This window comes from Schistocerca gregaria, chromosome 2 (assembly GCF_023897955.1).
Source record: "Schistocerca gregaria isolate iqSchGreg1 chromosome 2, iqSchGreg1.2, whole genome shotgun sequence".
Classification (NCBI taxonomy): Eukaryota; Metazoa; Arthropoda; class Insecta; order Orthoptera; family Acrididae; genus Schistocerca; species Schistocerca gregaria.
Genome location: NC_064921.1, coordinates 535,636,272 through 535,657,282, shown reverse-complemented (window position 1 = coordinate 535,657,282; position 21,011 = coordinate 535,636,272). Strand labels below are relative to the sequence as shown.

The following is a 21,011-nucleotide window of genomic DNA, read 5'->3' as shown; positions in this document are numbered from 1 at the left end:
GTTCCTGGAGCCACTCTGTAGCAGTTCTGGACGTGTGAGGTGTCACTTTGTCCTGCTGGAATTGCCCAAGTCTGCTGCAATGCACAATGGACATAAATTTATGCAGGTGATCAGATAGGACACTTACGTACGTGTCACCTGTCAGAGTCATATCTAGACGTATCACTCCAACTGCACATGCCCCACACCATTACAGTGCCTCCACCAGCTTGAACAGTCCCCTGCTGACATTCAGGGTCCATGGATTCACGAGGTTGTCTCCATACTCATACCTGTTCATCCACTCAACGTGATTTGAAACGAGACTCTTCGGACCAGGCAACATGTTTCCAGTCATCAACAGTTCAATGTTGTCGTTGATGGGCCCAGGCAAGGCATAAAGCTTTGTGTCATGCAGTCATCAATGGTATACGAGTGGGCCTTTGGCTCCAAAAGCCCTTGTTGATGATGATTCATTGAATGGTTCGCAACTGACACCTGTTGATGGCCCAGTATTGGAATCTGCAGCAGTGTATGGAAGTGTTGCACTTCTGTCATGTTGAACAATTCTTGTCAGCTGTCATTGGTCTTGTTCTTGCAGGATATTTTTCTGGCTGCAGCAAGGTCGGAGATTTGATATTTTACTGGATTTCTGTTATTCACGGTACACTCATGAAATGAACATATGGGAAAATTCCCATTTCATCCCTACCTCCAAGATGCTGTATCTCATTGCTCGTACACTGCCTTTAACACCACTTCCAAACTCACTTAAAGCTTGATAACCTGCCATTGTAGCAGCAGTAACCAATATACAACTGCACGAGACAGTTGTTGTCGTACATAGGTGCTGCCGACTACAGTGCTGTATTCTGCCTGTTAAGTATCTCTGTATTTGAATATGCATGCCTATACCAGTTTCTTTGGCACTTAAGCATTTGTATAAAAAATGGCTTTTAGCATCGTACCCTTTCCTGGTTAAATTTCTGTGGATGGCCAAAGATGCTTACTATGATCCTTACCTTTTCCATTACTTATTGCATACTGCTGCATACCATGCCATGTAAACTTGCTTCAAGCTGTAAGGAGCTCCAGGGTTCAAATCAGTGTTGAATAACTGTGCAGTCTCCATATTGCAGCGTTGTTTGCTAACATGTCATGAAGTGTTTGTCTGAGTGGGAACTTTGGTTTGCTTAATTGCTAGTGGTTTGTAATTTATCATGGAATACTGCATTTCAAGTTATCATCTTTAGAGGCAGCTAGCTACGTGAGAAACCATTTTGGATCCCCTATTGTATATGTATGTCCATATTTATTTGTTGCAAAATTAAAGTTCTTTTTTGTGTATTTCAGCATTTTTTACAGTTATATTTTTATAAATCTCAACTTCAAGGCAATAATGAGAACAATATAGAAAGCTTAGAAGGCACTGTGTTTGATGAACCTGTAGAACTGCTACTGCGTACAAAGACAGAACTTGTGACTGCCTTGTGTTATGCTGTAATAATGGATATCAAAGCTCGAAGCCGGGAGTATCGTAAAGACAGGTCAGTTTGTTTTAGCAATGTAAATATACAACTTGTGAATATTTGTCTTATATGTACTAAAGTTGGAGTAATGTTGGATAATAGTACACATAGATTAGCAAAAACGCAATGTATTGGTACAGTACTTCTCCCATAAATGATTTCATAAGGAGAGTTTCTTGCAAGTGTAAGAGTATCTTTAATATTTAAATGAAAAGTCAGAAAAACAATTACTGATAAATTTCTGCATCAGATACAGGTGCCAAACCGGGAAAGTTTTCAAAATTGTCCAGAAATGGCTACTTAAGATGTAGAAAATTGGCAGTTGCATATGATTGGCTGAATTTCAGGTAAAATATTTTGTTGATAAAATTCTCTCAAGCTTCCAGCCATGGCAAACATTTTAAAATCCACAAGCTTTTGGCCAAGTACTGCTTTGTCATTGTCAAGTGGAGACTGTCTTTTGGTTGCTGATACCACCCGTACATAGCCATGCTGCCTTCTGTGATGTCACTGGTGCTAGTTCCAGCATGGTATAAGATGCTATTTTCATTATGCTTCGTGCTTCAGCCTTCTGATGGCTAGTTCCCAGGCAGTGCTCAGTTGTAGACCGCCATTTTATTGACTGTGTTGTCATAAATTTTTATTTCAGTCACTTCTTTTATGATGTTATCCCAGACACTATTAGTCCATGTAATAATAAATGTCTCATCAAATCCAATATGATGTCCTTGTTTTAGAGCAAGTTCTTCCACTGCTGATTCCTCAGGATGCCAAAGGCAAAAACGCCTCTCGTGTTCTACACAGCACTGCTCAGCAGAACACACAGTCTGTGCGACTGTCCACACACACAATATTTCATATACTCCTAGCATTGTGAGGTGTACATTTTCTTTCACAGACTTCTTGAGTTATCAAATTTTTGTTTGAGCCTCGAAGACCAAATTGATTTATGCCCCTTTAGGAAGTGGCTAATCTTCCCTGTTACTGAGCCACAGAATGATAAAAATGCAAACTTCCTCATGTCCTATCGCTTAAATATCTTCAGAAAGATGGCTTGTGAAATCTAGCAGGTATTGCAGTGATTGTCCTTGAATACTTTCTGTAAGTGGCTCAGTTCCCTCAGCAGGTTTTCAGCATCCGAGACAGCTTTTGCTTTACGCACCAGGTCCTTAGAACAACGTTTCTGCATCAGATGGTGATAATTGCTAGTGTGCAGATATCGATCTATGTGGTTGGGCTTCCAGTAAACACTTTGGCTGATAAATGCATTTGCTTTACAATGGATAAGGATGTCAAGGAACAGTAAGGCACCTTGTGTCTTCCACCATCATGAAGTTGATGTTGTCATGGACATTATTGATGTGGCCCGAAAATTCTCCCAGCTTTTCATGTTCATCAGAACAGGCAGCCTCGTTAAAATATTCTCCAGCATACCAAAAATACAATGAGATTAGAGCGTTCTTAAATAAATCCTCTACGGCATCATCAAATAATTGGGAAGGCAGATTTATAGAATCTTTGATGGGAACACATGTGAAAAATGACTCCACATCAAAGTTGACCATAACAGCTCTGTCTCCAAGACACAGGCATTTAATTTGATTCATGAAGTCGGTCTTATTCTTGATGTGGTGCACAAAGTAACCAATGTGCAGAGTAAGGAGGCAGGCCAAATGTTTCACGAGTCTGTAAGTCAAATGACTCTGAGCACTATGGGACTTAACTTCTGAGGTCATCAGTCCCCCAGCACTTAGAACTACTTAAACCTAACTAACCTAAGGACATCACCGTAGCGGCCACGCGGTTCTAGACTGTAGTGCCTAGAACTGCCTCACAGTGGGACATAGGGGTGCATTCTTCTAGCGAACCTTCAGTAGGCTATACAATGTAGGTGGTCGCGGTGCCCAAGGGAGGAGATTTTTAATGACTTTGTCTTCTTGTGAAAACCTCTTGACAAGCTCCGATGTCTTCGTCATTATTCCGAATGTTACATCTCTTGATAATTTTTGACATGTCTCCTCCTGCAGCATCAACCAAACCTTCTCATGTGGCAGGACTACGAGGAGAGGATTTTTCCTGAGTGCTGTACGCTTTTGTGATGTTTGAGGTTGGCGGCTTGGATTTTGAGAGAATGCAGCCCATTTGTCGATGAATTTCTTCTACAGTTTAACTGGGCATCTTGTGAACTACTTGTTCCACAATATGTCAGCAAAAGGTGATGGTGCAAAACTAAGTCCCTTCTTAACAGTCAGCTTGGCACTTGCGTCAATGTTTCTCATCATCATCATATTGTTTACAGTGCATTCTATTGTTGTCCATCCTGCCCCATGCCATTGCTGTGAAAGCCTGCTCAATTTCCCTTTCTGCATTTCCATGGTTGTCCTCCCTGCTGACATTTGTCATAGTGATTCTGTCAGCCACGGGTAGATAGTCATTAGCTCACGGCTGTTTGTATCCAACTGTTTTCTGGTCTTGCAGCAGGGCAAAAATGGCAAGACAAAATATTCTATTGGCCGCAGCAGTGTTGACATGGTGGCTTACAAAAGCAAAAGTAGAATTGTCTTCTCTTCATGGCACGGCAGAGAAAGGCTAAAGAGCTTAATAAATTAGCCTCCATAAGACACAGCTTCCCTAAATGTTTTCAGCTACACCTACTGCCAAATTTTGCAAGCCATCTTTCTGAAAACACATAAACTGAAGGACCCCGAGGAAGCTTGCATTTTTGCTGTTGTGTGGCACAGTAACAGTAAAGATTAGCTAACTCCTACAGTCATCAGGGCTCCAGAAAAGATCTGACTACTCATGAGCCCTGTGAAAGACAATATATGCCTCAGAATGCCACGAGTATGTAAAATGCCATGTGGATATGTACAGTTTTATGTCGGACAGACTTTGTGTACTATTGAACAGCAATGTGTAGAACACAGTAGTTGTTTTCATCTTCAGTACCCAGAGCATGCTCTAGAAAACAGATATTGTATTGCATTTGACAAGACATCTGTTATTATAGGGAGTAACAGATGCTGGGACACCATCATAAAAGAAGTGATTGAGATAAAAATGTGTGACAACACCGCCAAATAAAGACAGTGGCCTGCAGCTAAGCACGACTTGGGATCTCTATCAGAAGGTTGAAGTGGGCACACAATGGAAACATTACCTTTGTAGCAAGCAGTGTAATGTCACAAAAGACAGCACAGCTGTATAAGGACAATAGCTGCAACCAAAAAATAGCCACCACTTGACAATGGATGAAGAGTACCGAGCTGAAAGCTTCTGAATTTTAAACCACTTGACACGCTAGAAGCTTGAGACAATTTTATGTCTGCAAACTCGGGCATTCAGAAAATATTTTCTGATACACAGTTCTTGGCCCAGAAAATAAATGTTCTTGCTATTTCTCAGACAGTGAATTGTAAAGATTGATAATCTACTCTACCACAGTGGTGAAATTGTTTAGTTTTAATAATATGTGAAATCCATACCTCCATTGCCACAGGAAGAGTCATTGTCTCATATTATGCAATTATATACAGTGTACTGACAAAAGGGAATTGACAATTTCATTTCATCATTGCCTTCCTGCTAGTGTGAGGATGCATTCCTCTGACCTTTGAACTGACACAGCTGCTTATAGAGAGACGACAGTTTAATATGGATTCCAATTCAAGGGGAATCCTGGCATTTTTCACGCTAACAGGTAACTGTCAGATTATGAAAGAAGCAAAAAGTGTCAGGAAAAATCTTAGAATCAATTGAAGATTGGACCCTGGTCATCTAACTTTGTACTCTGGCACTTACCCTCTAAGTCACCTGGCCACACTAACAACTATAGTACATGAATTAATAAGGACACTTATTTTTTATCAGTTTTAATAAATGTACTCCAAGAAATTCTCTTGTGCTACTCTGATCATCTTTGCAATATTCCCTAACCTATCCCTCCTTCCTCCTTGAGGAAGAAACTAGCACTTTCTAATTCCAGGAATAGTTTTATGCACTTTTAAAAGTGTCTTTCAGTGGCATCAGAAATTTGCCATCTGGAGGTAATATCTGACCACCCTTTTTGTCTCTGTAAAGTGCTTTTTATGGGTCAGTTCTATGATTACATCTGCCTAATCAGCTGGCACTGTTTCTTCATTCCAAATGTTGGCCATATGTCAGTGTACTTGTTTCACAGTTGTATCTTCTTTCCTTTTAAGTAGTTTGGCTTCTATTCTCTCTCTCCCTGCATCTTTGTTGTTGGTGTTTTTGTTTGTTTTGGATTGCAACTACTGCCTCTGTCAGTGTTGGTGGTGCAGCTGAGGTATCTTCATTCTGATATTTATGTTGTTCCTCCATTTCTATACTTTCATATTCAATATTTAAAAAGTTCTCAAAATATTCCATTAAAATTTTAGAATATCTGACGCTCTTTCTGAAACTGTATTTTAATTTTTTATGTTTCTAATGCTATTTATCCATGGGATACATTATTACTTTCAGCTTGTAAGCTTTCTATCCCTTCTGTTCCTTTCCAAGTGATCTCCCGTATGACTTTAGCACTGCCATCTCAAACAGTGAGCTTCATATCATATCCTGTTGTCTTATTAATTCCCTCTTCATGTTTTTCATAGAAACATTCTTTCTTTTCATCCTTTGCTACCTCAGTTGGAGCTTTCCTAAAAACTATTCTGTTATCAACTGATTGAAAATAAATTACTGCCACTGCTATTCTTTTACCGAATGTGAAGCCTACACCATTGTTTAAATTTCCATCTCCCAAGATCCTCTGTAGTATAAATGTGTTGGTATGTTTCCAGTTTTCCTTTTTCTGGGCAATTAATTTCTTGTAGCAGTGTTAAATCCATTTCATATCTATCAGTTTCTTCTGACAGAATATGGAGAACCTCAAGTGTTTCAAAGTTCTAAAGTTCTATACTCCACATTGTAAGGCCTTGTTCATAAACTGTTTTTGATATTTCTTGTTTCCATTTTCATCCACACCACATTCTTGATGTTTTATAACAAGTTCCTTTTGATGGGACAAATTGTTAGCCAGAGCCCAAACTCAAATCTGGAGGACCAATAAAGTTATTTTCTCGAAGTGAGTACATCAAACATCAGACCAAAAGAAATACAACACAACATGAAATGAAAGCAGAGGTGTCACAACGTGACCGTAATCATCAGTATGAATGTAGAAATCAGGTTCACACTCTGAAAACTAAGTGGAAAACTGGCTGACATGCCTCTAAACTGCAAAGTTGGAACCCTTTATATGAAACATCATGCGAATCATTTAACTCTCAAGGGGGTGCGCCTATGTATAAACTGTGGCAACCACAAATTACATTGTTTTGTACTGTTCCATTGTTGTTTTACAGATGTGAGCCCAGTTCTATTCCTTCATTATTGCTTCAGCTAACACAGTGATAATCTGTGTTGTTATACGCCCAAGTGAGCAGCAGTAATATAAAATAAACAGCAGGCCAGGTGAGAATAAAAATTACGATCCATGCAAGAAAATGACTCATATTCCAAGTTAGGAGCACAACCCCCTAATGAGGCAGTTGCCTATGAGGTAATAAGTGTTTAATAGGGATCTGATGCAACTGTGCTGTTTAATGCTCTGAGTGGGGCACTACTGTGCGGTAACACTTGAATGTGGTATCAGACCGATACAATGAAAGTTTATTTTATTATTATTCAATTAAACAGTGATTTAGTTCATATAATATAAGTTTATTTTATCATTGTTTAATTAAACTAATCTAACTGTGATTTTGCTCATACATGTTTTCCTTGGTAACATAAAGTCAACTATCCTTTACGTGTGTATAAAGTGTACTGCATGCCCACTCATGTTATGGAAAGCAGTGCGCCCACTTGAAGGTTAAAAGACATTGCATGAAAATCTCCTGACAAAGTCTCCCTGAACAACCTTCAAATGACCATCCTTCTCGACAGATCTGTTTAGAATGCCTCAAGTATCAGTGCCTGTCACTCACCATGGCAAGTTTTCCTTCGTAGTGTGCACACCAGATTTTCTTGAGAAAAGTCTGTGAAGGCTTAACACCAGGTCTCTTTGTTTGTAACAGGAAGGCCTTTAAGCCCCACACTCAAGTGACATGATGTCTTCAGCTGTAACTCAGTGTTCAAGCAGGGTACCCATTTCAGAGTAGAGCACATTCCTCGTGAACTGCATGTGTCCACCTTCTGTGGCTTTTGGCAAAACCTAATGATTACAAGCCACACCTTACCTGGAACCCTTCTGCCCAGAGTGTCAAGGTGGGAAGTAGTACAGTAATTTATCAGTATAACTTCTAACTTATTTTAAGCTTGTTAGTACTGCACATGCTGTTTTTTTCTGAAGTGAGTTGCCCCTTGGAAAAAAGACTAAATGTAAGTGAAAGAAATTTTAAGAAAAAAGAAAAACAATTATAAGTGAAGGGGAGAAAACACAGTGAGCTTCTTCCTCTGGCATATTCTTTGTGATTGTTTATCTTTTAGGATACTGTACCGCAATCAGTAAAAACAGAAGCCTTATGGAATCACTTTATTGTCCATCCGTCTGTCTGTCCAACTGTTACGACCTCTTTTTCTCGGGAACAGGTGGACGTTGAAGGTAAAATTTAAATCACGTACTAAAGTCTGTGATCCTTTGGCCATGTGAAAAGTTTAAGCTTCACAGTCAGTGCAATGAGAAAATATTGCCATTTATGTCATATGCTTTTGTGCTCATAAACTCACTCATAAAAACCTATAGGGTACTTCCCGTTGACCTATAATCATGAAACATGACAAGAAACAAGGTTTCACAGTACAAGTAAAGCAAAAAAATCCAAAAATTATTAATTTGTAGTTATATCATGTAAGAAAATACTTTGCCATTTTTTGTCTGTCTGCCTATCTGTCCATCTGTTAAGACCCTTTTTTCTCAGGAACAGGTAACAGTATCTAGTTGAAATCTGTGTCAAATACTACAGTCTACAGTCCCTTGGTGGTGTAAGATATTGAAGCTTCTAAGTCACTGCAATTGAAAGATATGTTTTCTGTAAAGGTTCCTTTTTCTCAGGAATTGACACTTGACACAGGTATCAAGTTGAAATGTATGTCAAGTACTAAGGTCTACAATTACTCGGAAGTGTAAATAATTTAAACTACTTTGTCAATGGAATCAAAAGATAAGGCTATACATAACATATTTTAGCCACACAGATTTATTATTATTATTATTATTATTATTACTATTATCATCCACATACATAATTAAGTGCACCATAATAGTCTTGCTATCCTTCACAGTGCATTAGTGCATTTCATTCCATATCTCTCAGTTTTTTAATATCTCTATTTGTTCTCATAAGAGTACCTTCTTAACTGTTGGTTCCCCCACATCAAAATATCTTCAACCAACAGCAATAACTCCATGTTTCTTTCTCTATGAGCTTCTTTTGACTCTCACAATTTCAAACATCACCAGTATAAATAACAATAGTGACACCACACTTCGTTGTTCAACAACGTAGCATTGCTGAACCAATCAATTCTTCCAATTTGCGCCTGGGCACAGCTGAAGCTTTTGTTGTACATTGCTTGAAAATTTTCAATTGTTTGTTTTCCATATATATGGATATTTACTAAGTCAAGAAATGTCATCATCAGATCTTTCCAGTACTCTCAACACCTTCCCATCAACTGTCTCATACTAAAGACTGGATCCACTGTTGAGCTACCATATTGAAACCCATACTGCTGCTCTCCTAACTGACATTCCTCTTTTTCTCACAATCTTCTTTCCAGTATCCTCTATTATTTTTGCTGCTTGTGATATCAGAGTGATCCCTTGGTGCTATCACATACTTTTCTGTCTCTAGTATTGAACACTAGAATTAGTATTCCCTTTTCCTGTTCTTCAGGCACACATTTCTGAGTCCATGTGCATCTTAGCAATCTGTAAAACCTATGCATACCAGTAGGTCAAGCTGTCTTTATCACCACCACCATCATTTCGTCTATCCCCAGTGACTTTCCTGTTTTAATTCTTCATAGTGCTAGTTCTGCTTCCTAACATTGTAATATCTTTCTCTTCTTCCAGGCCCAGGTCCCCATGCTATATTTCTGTACCCATTTCAGAACTGTTTGTCACATTTAGTAGATTGTCAGAGTACTCTTGCCATATTTCCGTATTTCCTCTGGTTTTGTTATTAGCTCTCCATTTTACCCTTTCGCCAGCTTTGTGTAAGTGTTTTTCTTCCTATTACTCCTTCATGCAGCATCCTTTAACCCCCAGTAACATCCTTTTCCAACTTGCATGTGAATTCCTTCCAGATTTTCCTCTTGTCTTCCACTACCACAGTCTTACAATTCTTTTTACTGTTCTGTTATTTGCTTTTTACTTTCTTCCTTTTTTACCTGTGTTCTATTTGTGCATGCTTTCTTCTTTCTTTTTACTGCTTCCTTCACCTTCTGATTCCACCAAGGTGTCTCCTTATCCTTTGCTTTTCCAGGCATTCTGCCATAGGTGTATTCTGTGGAGCTTACAAACACATCTTTGAACTTAACCCAATTCCTCTTCCAGATGTCCACAATCAGTGCTTGGGATTTTAAGCTTAAGAAACTCCCTAAGCTTTTATTTTACCTTCCTATCTTTTAGTTTCCCCACTTCTATTTTCTTCTCCCTATCTGCCTTTATCCTGTGCATGCTACCCATCCTTATCTTTGTCTCAACTCTTCAATGGTCTCAATCTTAAGCTTCTCCTGGGATTTATTTTTTGGCTTTTTTTCTCCTTGCACCACTTGTTGCCCACAATCGACCATTTCTTGTGCAAAAATCGATCAGCTTCTCTCCTTCCTCATTTTCTCCGCATATCCATATGGACCAATTAATCCTTCCACCCCTAGCCTTTCCCTCCGACACGTGCACTAAAGTCACTCATCACTATCACTTCCATATATTTGTAATTTAATTCCCTTATTTTTCTTGGTATTCCTCAATGTTCTCCTCTTTATATCTCCTGTCTGTGGTGCATATGCTTGGATAAAATCCTTCACTCCATTATTTGTCCTCAGCCAAATCTTCATCATCCTATCACTTGTGTATTCTACTGCTTCCACCTATTCTTGTAGGGTTGGTTTTACTATTATACCCATTCCATTTTTGGCCCCTTGTCTGTTGCTCCAGTAAAGTGCATATCCTTTCCTCATTTTCCTCCTTCCTCTTTCCTTTTTCCCAGCTTCAGTAACCCCCATCATTTCTACATTTTCTGTCTCTATGAAGTTTATCAGCTCTTCTGCCTTCGCGGTCAGGGTCATCACATCAATGATGCTCTCATTCAATGAGTCTGTGACTAGTTGTCCTCTTCTCACAGTTTCCCCACCACCCAAAGAACTGTATGCTGCCTGCAAGCTATGCCCCAACTTTATCCAAAGCTGGTTTTTAATTACCATTCCATATATAGGCTATTATTATGATGAGACTCTTAAAGACATTTTAGAGCTACCACCAGCATAGGCTTAAGCCACAGTGAATGCAGAGAAAAGATGCCTTTTGTTGCTGCTCCTGTGGAATACATACACTACAGGTTATATAATATTAAAGTTCCTCCACTTTTTCTACTATTGAGACTTTTGTATTCTTTTCTGCTTTCAAAACCACTGACTGTCTTGATTAAAGAGAGAGAGAGAGAGAGAGAGAGAGAGAGAGAGAGAGAGAGATAATGAGAAATGAAGATGTTAGGAATGAAATTAGAGCAGAAAATCTGAATGACAGAATTGAGAATAACAGATTAAAATGGTTTGGACATGTAAAGAGAATGGAAGAATACTAAAATGAATGATGGAGGCCAAGTTTGAGGACAAGAGGGATATCTAGAGCAGTATGGATTTATTCAATAAATACAAGTTTAAGAACACAGAATCAGGACTGGAACAAAACAGTTATAGAAGAAGAATGGTGGAAGACAGAGGAAAGTGGAGAAGTACCATAATTTGCTCATTTGGCCTGATGCTGGAGATAAAGGAGAAACGAACACGACAATGACGTAATTAAGTTTGCACAGATCCCTCAGGGTGTGAATCGTACGTGCACTTGTTTAATTGCTATTTATTTCTTTATTTTTAACCATTGTCTGGTCTGTGTAAATGACAGTATTTTTGTGATTGTTAATTTATACACGCCGAATCTTCCTGAGCTCCATGGCTGTTATTCAGTTAAAAATTGAGGAACAACACAGGTTTGGCTGGATGTGATCTCCCTCAGCAATCTTTATTTTTATGATTGCTTAATTACTGTCATTATAACTGTTGTCACAAAGCGTTCATTTTCTCATTTCTTCCCCCTCTTTTCTGATTTCCTCCCCCTCTATATTTATATTGAGAAAGGAAAAAAAACACTTCATCTGCTTCATAATCTTATATATATATATATATATGAGCTTGCTATCTGGGACCAAGCACTTCATAAGTTATTCTTGTATTCAGCTGCGTTGGAGTGGTACAATGTAATTAATTATTTTAGTATGGGTACAGATTATACTTAACAACCAGAATAAATTAATAATTGATTCCTTTTATTGACTCCCTCCCCTGATTCAGATGATACACTTGCTGAACAGTTCAAAGAAAACTTGAGTCTCATTTCGAATAGGTATCAGACTCATACAATTACAGTTGGTGGTGACTTCAATCTAACCTTGATATGAAACTTCCTGGCAGATTAAAACTCTGTGCCGGACTGAGACTCGAACTCGGTACCTTTGCCTTTCGCGGGCAAGTGCTCTATCGACTGAGCTACCCAAGCACGACTCGTGCCCCATCTTCACAGCTTTAATTCCACCAGTACCTCATCTCCTACCTTCCAAACTTCATAGAAGCTCTCCTGCAAACCTTGCAGAACTAGCACTCCTGGAAGAAAGGATATTTCAGAGAAATGGCTTAGTCACAGCCTGGGGGATGTTTCTAGAATGATGTCTCGGTCCGGCACACTGTTTTAATCTGCCAGGAAGTTTCATATCAGTGCACACTCTTCTGTAGAGTGGAAATTTCACACAACAATACTAAAGAAAGGAAACAGGAGTAATCAGCTCAATTACAGTGCCATACCACTAACATTGATTTGCAGTAGGATTTTGGATCATATACTGTGTTCAAACATTATGAATTGTCTTGAAGATAATGATTTATTAACAAATAGTCAACACAGATTCAGAAAATGTCATTCCTGTCAAACACAACTAGCTCTTTATTCACACAAAGTAATGAGTGCTATTAACAACGGATGTTAAATGGATTTCAGTATTAGATTTCCAGAAGGCTTCTGACACCATTCCTCACAAACTATTTCTAACCAAATTATGAAGCCATGGAGTATTGGCTCAGTTGTGTGACTGGATTCATCATTTCCTGTCAGAATGGTCACAGTTCATAGTAACTGACATAAAATCATAAAGTAAGGCGGAAGTGATATCTGACTTTCCCCAAAGAAGTGTTATAGGCTCTTTTCTATTCCTGGTGTATAAAAACAATTTAGGAGACAGTGTGAGCACCCCTCTAAGATTGTTTACCGATGATGTGCCCATTTACCAGTTTCTAAGGTAAGCTCCCATTTACCATTTTCTAAAGTAATCAGATGATCAAAACTGGTTGCATAGTGATTTTGACAAGATATCAGCGTGGTGTAAAAAGTGACATCTGAATCCAAATAATGGAAAATGGAAATGAGCATTTGGCGTCATTGACTGGGAGGCCCCTTGCGGGGCAGGTCCGGCCACCTTGGTGCAGGTCTGAGCGACCTGTGCACCGGGTGGGGATGAAATGATGACGATAAGGACAACACAACACCCAGTTCCTGAGCGGAGAAAATCTCTGACCCAGCCAGGAATCGAACTTGGGCCCGTAGGACGGCAGTCCATCACACTGACCACTCAGCTATTGGGGCAGACAATCCAAATAATGAAAAGTGTGAAGCTATCCACATGCTCACTAAAAAGAGTCTGCTAAATTTTGCTTACATGATAAATCACACAAATCTAAAGACTGTGAATTCAACTAAATGTTTAGGGACTGCAGTTACAAATAATTTACACTCAAGTGCCAAAGAAACTGGTATAGGTATGCATATTCAAATACAGAGATATGTAAAGAGGCAGAATATGGTGCTGCACTCGGCAGCCCATATATTAGACGACAAGTGTCTGGTGCAGTTGTTAGTTACTGCTGCTACAATATCAGGTTATCAAGATTTAAGTGAGTCTGAATGTGGTGTTATAGCTGGCACACGAGTGATGGGACACAGCATCTCTGAGATAGCGATGAATTGGGGATTTTCCCATACGACCATTTCACTAGTGTATCGTGGATATCAGGAACCCAGTAAAACATCAGATCTCAACATTGCCTATGGCCAGAAAAATATCCTGAAAGAATGGGACCAATGGTGACAGAAGAGAATCATTCAACGTAAGTTCAACCCTTCTGTAATTGCTGCAAATTTCATTGCTGAGCCATCAACAAGTGTCAGCATGTAGACCATTCAATGAAGCATCATTGATATGTGCTTTTGGAGCCAAAGGCCTACTCATGTACCACTGATGAGTGCACAACACAAAGCTTTATGCCTCACCTGGGCCCGTTAACACCGACATTGGACTGTTGATGACTGGAAACATGTTGCTTGATTGGATAAGTCCCATTTCAGATTGTATCGAGTGATGGATGTGTAGGGGTATGGAGATAACCTCATGGATCCATGATCCTGCATGTCAGCGGGGGACTGTTCAAGCTGGTGGAGTCTTTGTAATGATGTGGAGCATGTGCAGTTGGAGTGATACAAGACTTCTGATATGTCTAGATATGATTCGAACAGGTGACATATACATAAGCTTCCTGTTTGTTCACCTGCATCCATTCATGACCATTGTGCATTCCGGCAGTCTTGGGAAATTCCAGCAGGGCAATGTGACACTGCACATATCCATAATTTCTACAGAGTTGCTCTAGGAACACTCTTCTGTGTTTAAACACTTCCACTGGCCACCAAACTACCAAGACATGAACATTATTGAGCATATTGGGATGCCTTGCAATGTGCTGTTCACAAGAGATCTCCACCCCCTCATACTCTTACGTATTTAAGGACAGCCCTGCAGGACTCACGGTGTCAATTCCCTCCAGCACTACTTCAGACATTAGTCAAGTCCATGCCATGTCGTGTTTCTCCCCTCCTGCGTACTCACGGGGACAGGACTACAAATTTCTTTGGTTCTTCATTGTAGATTGGAAACGTCACACAGATATTGTTGTGGAAAGAGTGAACTGTGATTTTCTGGCAGAACACTCAGAAGATGTAACGAGTGTACTAAAGAGAGCAGCTACACTACACTTGTCTGTCCTCTTCTGTAGTATTGCTGCACAGTGTGGGTTCCACATCAAATAGGATTGACAGAGGACATAAGAAAAGTTCAAAGAAGGGCAGCTTCTTTTGTATTGTCTTGTAAAAGGTGAGAGAGAACCACAGATATTATATGTGAATTGGAGTGGCAATCTCAATCTTTAAAACAAAGTCCTTTTTTGTTCGGGGCAGGATCTTCTCATGAAATTTCATTCACCAACTTTGTCCTCCAAATGCCAAAATACTTTGTTGCTGTCCACTTACAAAGGAAGAAATGATCACTGTAATAAAACTAGAGAAATCAGAGCTTGCACAGAAAGATTTAAATGTTTGTTTTCCCCACAACTGTTTGAGAATAGAACAGTAGTGAAATAGCTTGAAGACAGTTTGATGAACCCTCTGCCAGGACTTAATAGTGAATTGCAGAATAGTCATGTAGATGGAGAACTTTCCCTTTCCTTCTTGGTATTCTGGTTGTGTGTTCTAGCTTTGGGTAATTTTAAACATCCCTCCTATAAAAAAATTTCCAATTTCATTCTGATCTATGAAGAGTGAGTGAGTTAGCAATAATGTAAAACAAAGATTTGATTCAGTTATAAACTTCTCTGTTACCATTACTCAGATGTGTACTGCATATAACACATACATCTACATTTACTCATTTGGCTAACATAATTTATAAATCATTTTCGAATGTCATTCATTGATTTATTTTCTCCATTAGTTTTTATAACTTACACACTTTTCCTGATTCCTACCATCTTTACTATTTAATTATGTATTCCATCATTTATTTAGGTGGTATGCCATGCCATCACCACGAGAACTTGTGTCACCATCTGTTACACCAAGTGCCTGCCCAATGTTCCAAGTGCTTGCCACAAGACTGCACCAGTTGCAGAACTTACTGTCAGTGCCACTGTTCACCGAGACCTGGGAGGCTATAGCTTCAGAATTAAATCAGGTTCCTCAATTCACTTAATGGTATATTAGTATTGTTATCAGTGACTTATTTCTGTCCTGCTTATGCTTACATTTTGCATTATATTTTGCAGTTCATATATGAAGAAGTAATTCTGATGAACAGGTTTAATGAGGGTGGTGCAATCCAGCTGCAGTTTGACATGACTCAAAACCTTTTCCCACTGTTTGCACAATATACTAGTAAACCAGAGGCACATTTTGCAATGTGAGTATCTGAGTCTCTATAAAGAATCTGGTTTCAAAGAATGCAAGGAGTTTATGAATGTAAAAGCTGTTCTGAACAGATGTACTTGGCATTTTTCATGCAGAACCATAAAATCTTTCATGTGGATTTGAAAAGAAACAATGATAAGGTAAATGGTTTAAAAAGTGGCTGAAATGTGAGATTAACTTAAAATTGATACATTTAAATAATGAATTAGAAGAGTTGCCCACAACACACAGACTAAAGAGACATACAAACCTTGATTAGCATATTGGAATGGGCCTACTAAAAGCACTAAAAAATAACAACAATTTTTGTTTGATTTACTTCATTTCTCACCTTTTTTATTTCATATACAGTTAATGAAATGTATTGTGTAAGAAGTGAGAACAGGCAGTTTTTGTGCTCCAGGCACAAATAATGAGTACTCAAGAGGTTGATGTGTCATTCATAGTAATTAAAGGTTGGCAGTTTTGTATTCCTGTTTCATAATAAAACTAACAAACTACTATGTAGTTAGTTACAATTTTCTTTATGATGATGACTGGTGCCTATACTTCTTAAACTGTGGTGACTTTTCTCTATGATTTAGCTGAATGTCTTCTTTTCTAGTTAATGTATCTCATGTAACTAGGAAACTCCTAACAACCTGCAGAAAATTTCAAAGAAAATTGTATTTTCTTCTTAAGTACTTTCTAATTTCATATTAAATAAAATTTTTCTGTCTGTTTAGGACCAGTGCCACTTTCAGTTGTCAGAATCATTTATAAACACACATGTGAAATTAAAGAACTTATTACCAACTCATCTAATTTTTGTGCCCAACCAAACAAAAATTAAAATAATTCATGTTAAGAACTAATATAGTGTGTTCCCTCAAACTTTCTCAACATCATAAATCCCTTCCCCCCACCCTCAACAGACTACCTCTTCAAACTGATTGTGAATTTACAAAATCTGTAGCCCTTAAAGAGTGTAAAAGTGTCATGTGAACCCATTGAGAGCAATGCAGTAGAGTGAGTAACAAACAATAAATGAAGTACAGATAAATAATGATAAATGAACCATTTAGTGTATAGATGTAATTCGCTATTGAAAAACAGTAACTTGTTTCAGATTCATTGCCCACAACATTTTTCTTTTATTTATGTTTTTTAATCACATATTCTTGTATTTACATTATGAAAAGAATATTCATTTTCCCCTTACCTTCACACTGAGCTCCAGCGTGTCCAAACATATGGAGTACAATAGAGAGGTTACATCCTCATGGCACTGAAGCAAAGTGAACAATCCTCTGCCATGTTGTATTTAGTCAAAATAAAGGGACATGTAATAAGGTGATGGCAAGGTAATGTGTAAAATATTAAGAAATTACTTTAAACAGTTAAATGAAAACTGTTAAGTACCAGAAATGAAATTATCCCTGATTATAGTGAGCAAACACTTCATATGCTTTCTCTCTCAGCAGTGCACATAACTTACATAAAGGTAAATAAAATGGCCACTGCCAAACTGTGGCAAACTGCAAACTTGACCATCCAGGTACTGAACTAATGACTTCAACACTTGCTTCTCTACATGGGCCATTTAGATATACACTAAAGTGCCAAAGAAACTGGTATAGGCATGCATATTCGAATACAGAGACATGTAAACATGCAGAATACAGCACTGTGGTCAGCAATGCCTGTATAAGACAAGAAGCGTCTGGCACAGTTGTTGGATTGGTTACTGTTGCTACAATGGAAGGTTATCAAGATTTAAGTGAGTTCAAATGTGTTATAGTCTGCACATGAGCAATGGGACACAGCACCTCAGAGGTAGGGATGAAGTGGGAATTTTCTCGTATGACCATTTCACAAGTGTATCATGAATATCAGGAATCTGGTAAAACATCAACTCTCTGACACTTTGGCATCACTGCAGCCAGAAAAAGATCCCGCAAGAACAGGATCAATAACAACTGAAGAGAAACATTCAACATGAAATAAGTGCAACTCTTCCGCAAACTGCAGCAGATTTCAATGCAGGGCCACCAACGAGTGTCAGCATGTGACCCAATCAATGAAACATCATCGATATGGGAATTTGGATCTGAAGGCCCAGTCATGTACCCTTGATAGCTGCACGACACAAAGCTTTATGCCTTGCCTGGGCCCATCAACACTGAAATTGAACTGCTGATGACTGGAACCGCGTTGCTCTGTCAGATGAATCTGGTTTCATGTTGTATCAAGAGGATGGACGTGTACGGGTATGGAGACAACCTCATGAATCCACTGACCCTGCATGTCAGCAAGGGATGCTCAAGCTGGTGGTTGCTCTGTAATAGTGTGGGCCATGTGCAGTTGGAGTGATAAGGGACCCCTGATATGTCTAGATGTGGCTCTTGACAGGGGACAGTAAGCAACCTGTCTGATCAGCTGCATCCATTCATGTCCATTGTACATTACAATGGACTTGAGACATTCCAGCATGACAATGCAACACCCCACATGTCCAGAATTGCTACGGAGTGGCTCCAGGAACACTCTTCTGAGTTTAAACACTTCTGCTGGCTACCAAACTCCCCAGACATGAACATTATTGAGCATATATGGGATGCCTTGCAACATGCTGTTCACAACAGGTATCAACATCCTTGTACTCTTATGGATTTATGGGCAGACCTGCAGGATCCATGATGTCAGTTGCCTCCAGCACTACTTCAGACATTAGTCAAGTCCATGCCACTTCGTGTTGCAGCACTTCAGCATGCTCGCAGGGGCCATACACAATATTAGACAGGTGTACCAGTTTCTTTGGCTCTTCAGTGTACCTTCCAGAACTTGTTTCTCTTAACAACACAAGTGGGATTGTCTCTAAAGCATGTGCTGCACTCTCGCAATTCCCCTGACCTAAACCTCTGCTAACCTGTTCCCCACTGCCTCACATTATCTTTTTCCTTCTCTCTTCTGTCTATACCACTCCTGCATCCAGGTCCTGTGCAGCATTCTCCCATCAATCTTTCTCCCTCCTTTGTCCTCATGTGGGCATCCTCCTCCCTCTCTCTCCCTTTTCCCCCTTTCTCTCCCCGTCCCCCTCCCTCCTCCCTTTTCCAGCTCTTTTCCTCTTTTTCCTCCTCCCTTCCTATTTTTACACTCCTCTCCCCCCTCTCTGTCTCCTTCAGTATCACCACATTCCTCTCCTTTCTCCCCTCCTTGTCTCTCTCATATGCTCTACACTGTGAACTCCTTTCATATTGTGTAGCAGCTGAGTCATTTGTCAAAAGACCTGCCTGTCATTACCCTACAGTCTTCTCATTGTGTCGTGCCTCCTTCCATACCCCTCCCCATCTCCATCCTCCCAGGCAACTGCTTTAAATAATCAATCTCACCATGTCACAGGAGTGTATGTTAGTTATGTGTGCATGAATGTGTGTGCTTATACTAGAAAAAGAGCAAAAGCTCGAAAGCTAGTATGTGTTCACTTTTCTATTACATGTTTGTATGCACCATGTGTCAGTCCACTACAGATGACTTGTTTCCTTTCCCTTATTTTACAGATTTTCCCTTCCATAAATATCCATTGATGTTATATAGAAATAATGTAGTCAAAGATAATTAGTTGATGGCATTCATAAGGAGAAGACTTGACTTGGGAAATCCAGTCCAGGATCTATCTTGTTGTGTTATATAGCTTTTCCTATACAAAATTTATATCAAATTAAAAAAAGTAGGAGATATATGTTGCAAAAGAATACAGAGCTTAGAAATAATCATTTTAGAAATAGTTTACTTCCACTATTACTGTATTATGTGGTAACATCTATTTGGAACAAGTGCCAAAAATTAACTTGTGCAAATATGTATTCTCCCACTTTCAAAAAGTGAGTGCACAAAAGAGTTACAGAATGACTAAATAAAGCATGGTGGCAGTACAGAGTAGCACGTTACGTAGCACTAATTAACTTGGCTCACCCTTTATAGGTACTTTTCACTTTGGATTTATGTGAAAGAGAGAATTTTCATTTCATTACCACATAAAAACAAGATTTGACTTATTGCTTTTATTGAGAAGTTAAGTTTTTAGAGATAAATTGTGAATTAAGTAAAAGCACTTGAGAAAATCTAGTTTTTAACAAAAATTATAATATAATGCCCTCATTCTTTTCAACTTCATCCTGTGTTATTGTCAAAAGCTAAATTTAAGGAGTCCCTCTTTTCACTAAATTCTTGCAGTGTCTCATATTGACTGAAGATCTATGGATTGATGTATATGCATTCTGAATAGTTGTTCTTTAAAATGAAATTATGTTAGAATGTATTGTATCTCTTCGTCAGTAATTCAACTTTAACATAATTACTATTGTTATAGAGTAAAGGAAGCATGCCTCCTGCTGAATCTACCCAGAGCATCTGCACATCAGCTCCATAGCATATTGTCAAAGGTGTGTGAGGATGTTGATCATGAAGACTTTATAGGTGGACGATCACAATCACTGCTGGAGGCTGGTATCCAGCACTTAACACCTGAAAGAGCTTTACAGGTTTTGAGTTTACGCATTGATGTCCGCCAACTGCCTTAATGTGAGACACTCACTTTAAACAAAGATGAAAATGGTACCCTTTTTCCACTTGTAGTCTTAATACACTAACAGTGGTATCATGTATTTATAATGTCTGTTAATAATTTTGCTGAAAAAAAGGAAAGAAAAATCATAATATTATCTTGTCATTATCTGCGAAGAACAATGTGGTATCCCTTTCTCTCCCCCCACCTCCACCCTCCTGCCTCGATTCCTCCATTTCTATCCCTTTATAGTTTATTGTCCTTACTTGTATCTACAAACTTAAGAATAGAGTCTCTTTTAGTGACTAGGCAAATTTGACATCATCAGCTTTACAACCAAACTTTTAGAGTGAACACCACAAATTGAAACTGAAAAAAAGGTTTTTTT

The 21,011-nt window shown here is 38.8% G+C and overlaps 1 protein-coding gene across 1 annotated transcript in view; it reads left to right on the top strand.

Moving 5' to 3' along the window:
- LOC126330686 (RAD50-interacting protein 1) overlaps positions 1 to 20,778 on the top strand; it is a 128,758-nt gene extending 107,980 nt beyond the window's left edge. Inside the window, exons 9-12 of the mRNA XM_049996386.1 lie at positions 1,333 to 1,526; positions 15,679 to 15,844; positions 15,936 to 16,069; positions 20,429 to 20,778. Of these exons, the coding sequence (XP_049852343.1) occupies positions 1,333 to 1,526; positions 15,679 to 15,844; positions 15,936 to 16,069; positions 20,429 to 20,639 (705 nt within the window). The 3' untranslated portion in view covers positions 20,640 to 20,778. The remainder of the gene's footprint in view (positions 1 to 1,332; positions 1,527 to 15,678; positions 15,845 to 15,935; positions 16,070 to 20,428) is intronic.
- The last annotated feature ends 233 nt before the right edge of the window (positions 20,779 to 21,011 follow it).